The sequence below is a fragment of the Lonchura striata genome, chromosome 12 (assembly GCF_046129695.1).
Source record: "Lonchura striata isolate bLonStr1 chromosome 12, bLonStr1.mat, whole genome shotgun sequence".
Lineage (NCBI taxonomy): Eukaryota > Metazoa > Chordata > Aves > Passeriformes > Estrildidae > Lonchura > Lonchura striata.
Window position 1 is genome coordinate 19,171,636 of NC_134614.1, and position 12,021 is coordinate 19,183,656.

Below are 12,021 nucleotides of genomic sequence, written 5' to 3' on the forward strand. Positions count from 1 at the left end.
GCTCCTTCTGTCATTCTTATTCTCCTTATCTCACAAAACCAGAATCTAAGCCCACATCCTCATGCTCTACAAGGCAGAGATCCTAGCAGCCACCACCTGGATGATCCTTCTGGGTTTGTGAGGACTACAGTCCTCAAAAGTAAAAGAGGAGAGGGTGGGAAGACTGTTTTCTTGAATAGCAAGACTCTGACCTCTCTTCTCCACTTCCCACACTGTTCAGCAGCTGTTTCAGTCAGGCTGCTACAGACTGACCTCCAAATAAAGCAGAACATCACCAAATCCCTGACAACTGCAGCCTGCTGCCCATCCAAGGGAGTATTCAGGACTCGACTTACATGCAATCAGCAAAATAAAATTTCTGCAAATTAAATGACAGCGCCTTCGTGACACTGAGAAGTTCTGGGATGTATTTTGGTTAGTGTGGACAGGCTGCCTGAGCACACCTCAACCCATGAACCTTCACCTAAACAGTGCTAAACAGCAGCTTCCAAAAACCCTGAAACAGTGCAGGTTCCTTATTCTGTGGGATTATATGAAAACTGTCTGGGTCAAACAACATGCAGAAGGTCACATCACAAAGAGGATGCCACAAAACAAAGCTGGCTGCCTAAATACCAAGCTCCCAGTGCACTCAAAGAGCCAAATGATGTCCTCTGTCCTTACTGCAGAAATTGTTGGCAAAATATTTTTCCCTGCATTTTTAAACCAAATTTCAGCCTAATAAAACAGTATTAAAAATTACTTATTGTATATCTACATGTGCCTGAAGAGCAAGCATGCCTAGAGAAGCTTTACACCTCTGGAATTGATTTTCAGACCCTTTGCTTGGGCAAGAGAAGAACCTGAAATCCCAGATTCAGTTTCTGCTTTTGTCAATGTTCTCACCATCAGAAGTTCTGCTTTGCATTAGTAATTAATTTTAGTCAAATTATGTTCATTTTGCTTATTTTGTACTTCAAAGCTTTAAGAGAAGCATACTTTCCTGACCTAAAAAGTAAGGCTTTGAAGTATCCGATGAAAATAAACTCACTACCATACACAACTGCATAATCAGTTGCAGAAAATACTGTAACACATTCCCTGCCTTGGCAAATGAAAGAAGATTGCTGGTGATATGCACAACACATTCAAAAAGAGAAATAAGCCATCTTCTCCACATATTTTAAGTATCTTGAGGGGAAATTTTATATTTTTGTTCTGATCATTAAAAAGTGTTTAATTTCCTATTTTTTTAAGATTAAAATTATATTTTTATGCAACTATGATGAAATGTTGTAAATAGTAAACATAGCCAGGAAAAAATAATTCTAAAACTATTGTACTACCAAACATCAGACAAAGTAGCCACTGTCAAATTTTTATTTCCTGAATGCAAATTCAGCTTCCTAAACTGTTACAAAACTCAAAGCATAACTCAAAGATTAACAGAAACGTTTCTGCATTCATATCTCAAGTAATCATATCTATCAAAGAAGTGTTTCACACCTACCATACCCTGGAAGAATGCTTTTTCAAGTGTTAGAAGTCACTGATATTTTAAGAAAAACACCGATAAATGCCAATTTAGACAGTTTGAGCTCCATTTTTCATCACAGAGAAGGAAATATGAAAAATAATCACAGTTTTTTTTGTTCCAGTTCTTTAATATTGAAGTCAAATCATGATAATTTCCACGCTACCCAACTATGTCATCACAGAATACGACTTTGAGCACTAAGTAACATAACACTCCCAAGCAACAAAAATGCAAATGCCCATGGTAGTAAAATAAAGAAATACAGAAAAGTATCTACAGAAACAGTTTCACTGCATGCCTAAGTCATATCTGGTTTATTGAACCAGTCCAGAGTGGTCTATACCAACTTCTTTCCTGAAAGCAGTAAGAAAAGACTGGTACTCATTTTTTGTTTCAGTCTGAATTGAAACCCTTTATTGTTAATAAGTTTTGGTTTTAATTAGTCCATTTGACTTAGACTGACATGAAGCAAGCTCTAACAGACAAGAGGCAGAGAGGCTTCAGCTACTTGGGCACAGCTGGGGAGAAACCAGAAACTGCCCAGAATAATCAGTGGCAGTCAACCTTTAATAGGAAGCCAAACATTAAGAATATTTTTCCTTCCTTTGCAGGTAATTTCTTTATTAATATTTCTCCATTGTTTATACCTAATTATATAAATTCACTCTGTTGACATTCTCAAATCTCAAAGCAAGCTTAGGACACTACAAGAAGCATCATCTCTCATCATCCTCAAAGTCTTTGACTGATTTCTACATTTCTGACTGTATGAAGGAAGAGAATGGTAAATTTTAATCCAGTGAAACAGCACTTCCAAGCCCAAAGGATGATGGTATTACTCCACTGGTAAAGGAAATTGGGATTGTGTCCAGCCTTGCTTCTTGTGTCTTATTGCAGCCCATGCTGCAATACCCAGAAAAAGCATTAGAAATAAACAACAGCCACTGTTCTTCCCTCAGCTTCTCCCCAGAGGGAGCTGCCAGGGCCCTGACCAGTTCTGGTTCCCACATGTCAGGTCCAGCAGGGTCTCCTGTTGCCAGCTCCTCACACCTCTGCCTTTGGAAGTTATCAGAGCTCTCCAGAAACCTCCTGGATCTCTTGAGATGTGTTCCCAGCTGTGCTGTCACTCCAGCAGGACCTGGGGGGAATGAAGTCCTCCATGAGGACAGGGGCTGCTGACTGAGGCTTCCTCAGGGCTCTGCAGCTTCATCTGGTCCTTGCTGGTGCAGGTGCCTGCAGCAGAAATGCACAACAGCCCTGTCAGTATTGTTGGGGTGCCCACAAATCCTGACCCACGGGTTCTCAGCTGGGTCATCAACCCTCCCTAGGTGGAGCTCCAGCACTCCAGATGCTCTTGGACTCACGTTCAATCATCTCACATCATGTTTAAAGCAAGCTCTAAATATCTGCTCCTCTACTTCCAAAATTTATGGTGTTACTTTAGACTATTTTAATCTGAGCCATTTAACTGAAAAACAAATCTACGCTGAAACTCTGCATGAAAGAATTCAATTAAAGAGATTCACTGTTTCCAATGTGTTTGGAGTGACAGAACTGAAGACGATAGAAAATTTAAGGGAAAATACATTTTTATGCCATCTTCAAACCTTAGCAAGTACTATCTTGACAATAAAAAGGATATGGTTCCTTTCAATAAGCCTTTCATCTTTAATTATCATGAATAGCTCTATGTTTTACCTATACCCATCAGTGTTATGTACAATTGGCAATAGAACTCCTCCAATAATTGGAATTTCGGAATTTCCCTGACATTTTTATACCAATACTCTGTATGAACAACTCTTTTTTTTTTTTTTTTTTTTTTACACAAGACAGTAACTGCTTTCTTGGCTGACATGAAATTAGCAGATGTCAAATTAAACTCTCCTTTTGTCCACAGATCCTTCAGAGAAAGATATCAAAAGATGAGGAAGTGTTCCAATAATAATCTGTGTCTGGTTTTTAATTTGCAGTTTCATATTTTTCAGTCAAAGGTCTTAGACAAGCAGGCAAACCTACCAAACATGATCAAAACGCTCGCTTGATTTTTCACTCCTCCTGACAATTCTTACAAAACTTTTGCATCTCATGAAGAATTTAGGTGGACAAGAGTTAAGGTATCAAAGGTAATCTACAGTAGGAGTGATTCTCCTGACACAAATTGAGGCTGTTTCTTAGACTCCAACCCAACCCAGACCGTGATTCTACAATACACAAAATAAAGACAAACAGGGTAGGCAAAAATTGATCTGTCACCAAGTACTACCCAGTGCAAGGTAAGTAAACACAAATGAATAATAATGTATCACAAAATACGTTTAAAAGTCTTTTCTTAAATGAAACAGTCTTTGAATTAAATACCCCAACCCACATTCAAGCCCAATGGAGTTGTGAGTGCTTAGAGCTTTATAATTTTGGACTCAAAGCTTCTGAATGCTCAGATCATCACAGAATCAAAATAAAACTTAATTCAATTATGGGATACAGACTCTTACAGTTTAGGGAAATCCATGATCAATTAGAAAGAGACCAGAGAGAAGACAGGAAGAAAAAAGCTAATGAGTAAATCTCCTCAAAGCAGCACCTTTTAAACAAAACAAAACTTGCATTTATTGAATATATTTGTGGTATCAGTATAAATTGTTGACTGAAGAATTAAAAAAGATGTTCCAACAAGTAAGTGGAAAAACAGCAAGTCTTTAAATTCCTTCACAGTTAACATTTAGCCACTAATTATACAAAAACATCACCATCAGCATAATATCACAAACAAACTACAAGACCAATCTAGGGTTTTAATTTTCATCACCACATTAAAGGATGGCTTCAGCTTGCCAGTTCAGAATCTGTTTTAAGTCTCACTCATACAACAAAGAATTTAGCACCGCAGCAAAACTCCACTAATAAGGAATTTTTCACAATAGTCAATCTGAACTCCTATTTGTTTCATATCCACTCCTGCTGTTATCTAGTTAAAATAAAATCAATAATCAGCTACTAATAATGGATCAATGGTTAATAAACAGTTCCAAAGCTACTGTCATATGCAGTTGGACAGGTAATAGGACTTCTCTGTCCTGTGTTTTATTGAAGTGCTATGAAAGAAAGAAGCTGAGTCACATATAGTTAGAAACTGCTTTTAGAGTATTAGAAGAGGAAATTTTCTGGAGAAAATCTCAGAGTACGTGCTCAAAGCTGTAGATAATAGTCACAGTCACAAATATGCACCAAAAAATTGGACTGCCCAAGGCAATACTACACTACACGTGTGGCCAACAATAAAAATTATCAGTTGAGGCTAAATCACTTTGGAAAGAGTGAGTCCCCAAAACAAGGAGGGAGACAACCTTATCTCTATACATGAAATGGGGACACTGCCCATTTTTGTGAAAAAGAACCTTGCAAACAAGAGAAAGGATAAAATAGCAGAGAAATTAACTACTTCTAAGAAACAACTATACCCCAACTGTGTCTAAACCTTCATCTCATTTCTCTGTATTCCCAAAAGAATCTCAGCAGCTTCACACATTTCAGATAAAATCCCTGCTGGCAGTCATCAGCCAGATAGACCAAATGAAAGGTGACTTAAAAAAAAAAAAAAAGGAAAACTACCACATACACTGACATTTCCAGAGAAAAACAGGAGGAAACAATCACTCAGATAACTGTAAAGAAAACACAGTTTGTCTATTGACACTTTATCTAGTTCCTCAGGAGGCAGATCAATGAAAAAACCCTCTTGTTTTTATATTAAAAAACTTCAACCAATCCTAAACATACCCAAGGAATGTAAGGAGTCCCTGGGTAAACTGGTTGGGAGTTTAGCTGGAGGATCAAGAAGAAGGATTTATTCAGAGCCAGGTTTAAGACCACAGGTGTGGCTAATTCTCCATCTCATGTCATATTCATGAAGGCTCTCTTTTCTTACCTAATTAGCCCTATCTCCTGATTATGCCTCCATGAAGTAAAAAGGAAGGTAAATCAATGCACCAAAATGCAGCTTTTCTACTTCAAGAGAGAGCTGTGAGTATCTGTGTCAGAGCCAGATTGCTCCCAGGGTAGAAGTTCCACTAGTATAAAACTAACTGGGGAAAAAAGATGTAAAAAAAAAAAAATCATCACAGTCTGAGGTTATATTTATGTTTTCATTTCCTTCTTTCATCTCAAAATAGGATGCAATAACCATGTGTTTAATGGAACTGCCGGGAAGGAGTGGGCCAAACATCTGCTCCACTTTGGCATTTCAGTTTTGTCTAGAGTTTGAAGAGGGCTTTCCTGTCATTTGGATGAGGTGCCTGTAGAAAAAGCTGTTTGGGAAAGTCTGTAGGCTCATGTATTTCCTGCCTCTAAATGTAAAACCTTGAAAATATAGCAAAACTGCCAACCAGGAAAAGCCAAATAGGGAAGCAGTCCAAAGAAAATTTCAAGAACAACAAAGAAAACTAAGAAAAAAAGAATTCAACATTAAAGTAGCTTCTAAAGCCACAAATTGAATTTTTTTTTTTTCAGTAACATTTTGTGTCACATGAAAGATCAGCAACCACAGCTGATAATTTCCTAGAAAAGGCAGAACTTTCTATGTTCAACATTAATGAGGTTTTACAGATATACAAGTCTAGGAACTGAACGCATCTGCAGTGAGCAACCTTGCAGTTCCCTACTTGTAACATCTATAGGATCCATCAAATTTTATAACAGAAATCTTGCTTAATTTCATCTTCCCCTCCTTCCTTTTTTTTTTTTTTTTTTTTTTAATATTTTCAATGCATGTGGAATCTGGATGTGTTCTGGCAGGACTGAGGCCCATTTTGAAGGCTGGGACAGGGCTCATAATGCACCAACCAACTTGCTCACCCTATTAGAATACTGGAGAGTTACCTTAAGCACTCTTTTTTTTTATGATTCTGATTTAATTGTTCCTCATTTATATTCATGGCTGAATTTCACTGCATCTGAAGCTATTTTGAAAACACAGCATTCTCCCAAAGGGCCCAATCCAACTCCCATTCAAATAAACAGCCTTCAATGGAGCCTATTTGTTGCCAGCCAACAAGATTGAATTCTGCTGCCGAGTGGTCCCAGGAGCGTTTGTCACAGCTCTTTACAAATATTGCTCCAGCAAGAGCAGGCCTGAATGCCCCTGTCCACAAGCACTGCACACAACTCAAACCTATCTTTTATCTTCTTAAAATGTTTGGTCAGATTTAAAACTCCAGCAGCACAAAGAATTGAATCTACCAAGAATATAAACAGCAAAAGGAGTAAAAAGTGTTTAACAGTTATAAAAAAGTAAAGGGAAAGCAGAGTGATAAAATAATTTCATATGATAGGATCAACTACCATTTACTCCACTCCTACAGTGATAGAATATATCCAAATTTCACTGCTACAGTTTTGAAATAATAAGAAATTTTGCAACAAAGTGTAGAAACACCACTCCAACAATAAGTCATAAGGGCTATGAGGAAAGATTCTAAATCTCACACAGGGTTACCAAAACAACAAAGTTGGAGACTGCTATTTCTTGATCACATTCACACCATATGGAAGACCCTCATCTGTGAAAGAAATGTTGTGATGGGCTTTGAGGACAGGTTTTGGTGTTTTGTGCTAAATAAAATAACAGTGTAACTTCTCATCTGAACAAGAAAATGAAACGTACAAATGAGAAAAACCTTCAATGGAAGGGCTCTTACTCTCAGATCACTTATCCTATTTTGTAGCACAGAAATCCAGACTCTGGCTGATCAAATCATTTGTAGCTTAAAGTCTGAGACAGTGGAAGATTAGGAAACTGTTTAGATAGGAATTCTATTATGCAACATTGCCAAACTGAAGACCTTTATATAGGAAAGTAGTTTGCTTTGAAATTAAGAACTTGTTGTTATACAGTATTGATGTGGCTCTTGAAAATAGACTGCTTGGAAAACACAGATCTTGGAAGATGCTCTCAGCATCTGTCAAAGTTCAGAAACAACATAACAAAATGTGATTTATAATGCAAGCTCAACAGCTCTAGTTCAAAAATAATAATAAAAAAAAAAAGATGGCCACCTTGATATCCTAAGAATACTCTTGAGTATCTGAGCTGACACCCAGTTATTTCAGTGGGTAATTTACAGAGTGCCTCCATGCTTTGAGAGATGACAGCCATGAGCTCCTAATTTCCAACTATATATCACTGCAGCACTAGAGAGGGCTTGAAACCAAAAAAACCACCTCAATAAGAACACCTCCTAAGTTCACACCAAGATGACTCTTTGCTGCATACTCCAGCCTTTCCAAGCCCTACAAGAACAGGGATGTTACCTCCAAATTCCTTATTGCGGGTTCGGACTCCTGCCTTGATGGCAGGAACACATCTTGGACCATACACTGCATATTCCCCAAACATTGTTGTGACTGACAGCATTGCCCATCCACACTAAAGAGATTAAATCTGTATATATACAGATAAATGTATGTATACAGATATCATTATGTGTGTATATCCACACATAACCAATCTCCCTCTTTATGTGCAATGGACGAATGCTAAATCAACAAATCAATTGCATGGAGTTCTCAAATACTGTAGCCAGCATTCAAATAGGAAAGTTGGGCACAAAAGATTTCGGATTTACAACCTCCTTGAGGTTAAAAGCTAAACCACAGAGTCGCAGTTGTGCAAGGCAAGTTAAGCACCAGCAGCACCTGGACCTGCACCAGGAGCATTCCCAGCAGCTGCACCTGCGGACACACCTGGACACAAACGCGCTTTGTTTGCTCCAGCGGCTTTGGCTTCGGGGAAAACATTGATGCTCAGAAGTGTGGACCAAAGGTTCTCATGCAGCTGCTCATGATGAAAAGGTTGGTTGCCAAAAGCACGAGGGCTGTGTAGAATGTGCGTATCTCATTTTACCTGGACAGGGCTGCTGTGGAGCTGAATAATGAACTGCTGCTACACATCAAGAGAGCCCCTGAGCCCTTCCAGGAGGCTCCTCTACTCTTTCCCACCGCTCTGGTGAGCTTCAGGACCACCGGGAATCCTGAGCTGGGATCGATTTCCCCAGCCAGGCATCTTCACCCCAGCGTGACCTCAGCCAGCCGCACTGAGCAAACCAAGGCGCTGCTGCCACCCGCAACGTGCTCAGACAACCGCTGCCACTCCGCGCACAGCCTCACCCAGCTCTGCTGCTGAAACAACTCCGAGTTCTGGCAGCTGAGCGGGGAGCCAGGCGCTCGGAGCCCTGAGGCGGGCAGGCGCCGGGGCCGCGCTCGGGCGCATCTCCAGCCGAGCAGCGCAGCCAGCGGGCAGGTCCCGCCCGCTGCCGGGCGCGGGGAGGCTGCGAGCGGAGCCGCGCCGGCCGCGGGGCTCGGCCGGGCGCAGGGGAAGCTGCCGGCAGCAGGGACGGCGGGGCTCGCTCGCTCACTCACCGGGAATCCGGCCCGCGGGCGGGCGGATCGCAGGGCCAGGTCCCGCAGCACGGCCCCCGCCCGCCCGGCCCAGGGCGCCGCCATCTTCGCGCTGTCCCCGCCCTGCCCCGGCGGAAGCCCCGGCGGGGGCGGAGAGGGGCCGGGCGCCGTGAGGCGAGCTGCGCACGCCCCTCTCTCTGCGTAAAGGAGAATTTATTCAGCCAGATTAAAAATAAAAATAACTTTATTAGCGGTGAAATTCTGTCTAGCCAGCCGCACGGAAAGGACAGAGCCGAGCCCGGGATCGGTCCTGGGTGTGCAACAAGGAGTCAGCCTCAGCAGAGGTCTTCCCCTATGCCCACACACCTCCATCCTGGCACCAGCGGTTTTTATAGGGAAAATTCCGCCTGAGGCCAAGATTTCAGCAATCAGTCTTTTCTTCTATTCAGAATCCATAGGTTAATAAGATTTTATGGTGATGAGGAGAAAGAATTCAATGTCCGGAGTAGTTGAATTCTTGATGAGAGTTTACGGGAAGGCTGCATTCACATGGATTTCCATTCTGAGGATTTCCATGAAATCCATCTCGGACGATCAGCACCTGGAGCCCAGACATGGCCCATCTCCTGTCCGAGCTACATCTTTTTTACTTGTAAATCAGTCTCCAGTATACACCCAGTCTCACCTGCAAGGGGTGGGGGGACTAATACAACGGGCATAATCTAACAAGTATCTAATATTACATATTTCATACAAGGGATGGCGTGAATTATATTTACTATGCATAACATCTCCCTGACAGGAAAGGCCGAGGGACTCGTGCCTTGTTGAGCCTCGAGAAGAGAGCACCGAGAGGAAACTTTCACATATATAATGTGTATGTGAAAAACGCCAATCGCTTGGTTTTAAAAATTTTAAAGGTTTAATAATAATAACATGGTTATAAAAATAGTAATATAATTAGAGTGATAAAATTTAGAGTTAGGGTAATTAATTACAAGACAATAAAAAGCAAAGGATTACGGAGGTCCGGATGCTCTCGGACGTCCGGATGCTCTCAGACACTTAAGTCAAGAAAAGCATGCCCTGTGAACAAAGGAATAACCTAAAAGCCATAACCTGTTGTATATTCATATATCCTTCATGGTTACGCATACATTCTATTTAAAACAAGAACTGTGTCTGTTGTATGTCAACTGTTTCCTTTAATCCCCAAGGTGTCTTCGAATCTGAGCGAGGCCTGAAGAAATTAGCTTCTTCTGATAAGAAAACCATAAATTCCTTTTCTCTGGAATATTTAAGTGTTCCTCGAAGTGAGCATCTCATTCCTAAAAAAAAAACTCCCTTCACATACATAGTCTCTATTTTAACATTATGTTTTAACCTAAAACTATATTTAACACACTACTTAAGAGAATTAATACAGCATAACTTTCTAACATGACACATATAATATTCATTGTAAGATTTGCGAAAAACCAATCATAAAATATGTATTTTTCACATGTGTAACTGTGTAAAGGTTTCACTGGGCTCTGCTCGGTGGTGCGCAGCGACAGGACAAAGAGGCAGTGGATGGGAACTGATGCCCAGGAAGTTCTGCGAATTTCCTCGCTGTGCACTGACTGAACAGATTGCCCAGACAGGCTGTGGAGTCTGCCTCAGCCTTGCTGGGGATGCTCCAGCACTGTCAGCACACAATCCTGTGCCCGGTGCTCTGGGATGACTGCTTGGGCAGGGAGGTTGGAGCAGAGGAGCCACTGTGGTCCCTTCCAGCCTGACCCATTCATGGTCCCATGAAAGTGTGTGTCCTGTCTTGTAAGATAAGCATGTATTCTATTTGCCACCTGTTATTGGTTGGACATTTTTCTTATCTCTTCCAAGAACAATGTGTTCCTCGGGGAGATATCTTCTGTTAGTGAGCCATTGAATGACTCCCTGCATGAGTGGTAAAGTTACATCATCCCATTGTGAGATGCTCCACCCAGAGGGAGGAGCCAAGCATCTCTACCTGCATAAAATCAGCATTTTTTGGGACATCAGAGTAGCCCCTTCACTAGGTTCCCAGAGGAGCATCTTCTTCCTCACTAAATCCCCAGAAGAAGATCAGGCCCATCTACTCTATCACCAGACCTTCAGAAAAAACTACACCCTTCTATAGACCACCATTTCAGCAGCATTTCATCTGGCACTCCAGGAGGAGCAGCCACCATTTAACTGGACTATTCCCAGCACCCTGACTCCTCAGGGTGTCAGGTTTCTGACTCTATCAGTAGTTTCGTTTATACTAATTACATTTTTTTTTTTAGTTTTTTCTTTTCCCTAGTAAAGAACTGTTATTCTCATTTCCATATCTTTACCTGAGAGCCTTTTAATTTTAAAATTATAGTAATTCGGAGGGAGGGGATTTATCTTTTCCATTTCACAGGAGGCTCTTGCCTTCCTTCACAGACTCCTGTCTTTTCAAACCAAGACAGTGTGTTGGAGATGAGTGTGCCCAGCACAGCCAGGTTTGGGACTGGGGTCCAGTGCAGTGACCAGAGCTCTGTGGAGAAGGAGCGTGCAGGGAACATGCAGGCAGCAATGAGTGGAGAGGCTGGGAAGTGTAAGGTCCCAGCCTTGAACTGCTGGAGGCTGATCCAACTTCTTTTTTCCTAATTAAAAGGTCTTTTGGTTTTTATTAGGAAATACCAAGCTAATAAACCTGTAATCTGAACTCCAAAAAATACCTCTGTTCTTCATCCACTGGTAAAATGTATCAATGTCAGGCTGAACGTTAGGAGGAATTTTTTTCTCAGAAAGGGTTGTCAGGCATTAGAATCAGCTGCTCAGGTTAGTGGTGGAATCACCATCCCTGGAGGTTTTTAACAAAGGACTGGATGTGGCACTTGGTGCTCTGGTCTGTTTGACAAGGTGGTGATTGATCACAGGTTGGACTTGAATCTCAGTGGTCTGTTCCAACCTAAACAATTCTGTGAAAACTATGAGTTAGTGCCAAACCTGACACACCAAACTCAGGTCCTCTTGGGGGATGGAGCAGAAGAGCTGAGCCCTGGTAGCTTTATGTCCATCACGTGGACTTAAAATCTGACATGAGTTCACATCTGAGC

The 12,021-nt window shown here is 41.3% G+C and overlaps 1 protein-coding gene across 1 annotated transcript in view; it reads right to left on the reverse strand.

Moving 5' to 3' along the window:
- Positions 1–9,043, reverse strand: part of SUCLG2 (succinate-CoA ligase GDP-forming subunit beta) — a 112,743-nt gene extending 103,700 nt beyond the window's left edge. Inside the window, exon 1 of the mRNA XM_021550959.2 lies at positions 8,933–9,043. Coding sequence (XP_021406634.2) covers positions 8,933–9,016 — 84 coding nt within the window. The 5' untranslated portion in view covers positions 9,017–9,043. The remainder of the gene's footprint in view (positions 1–8,932) is intronic.
- Positions 9,044–12,021: the final 2,978 nt, after the last annotated feature.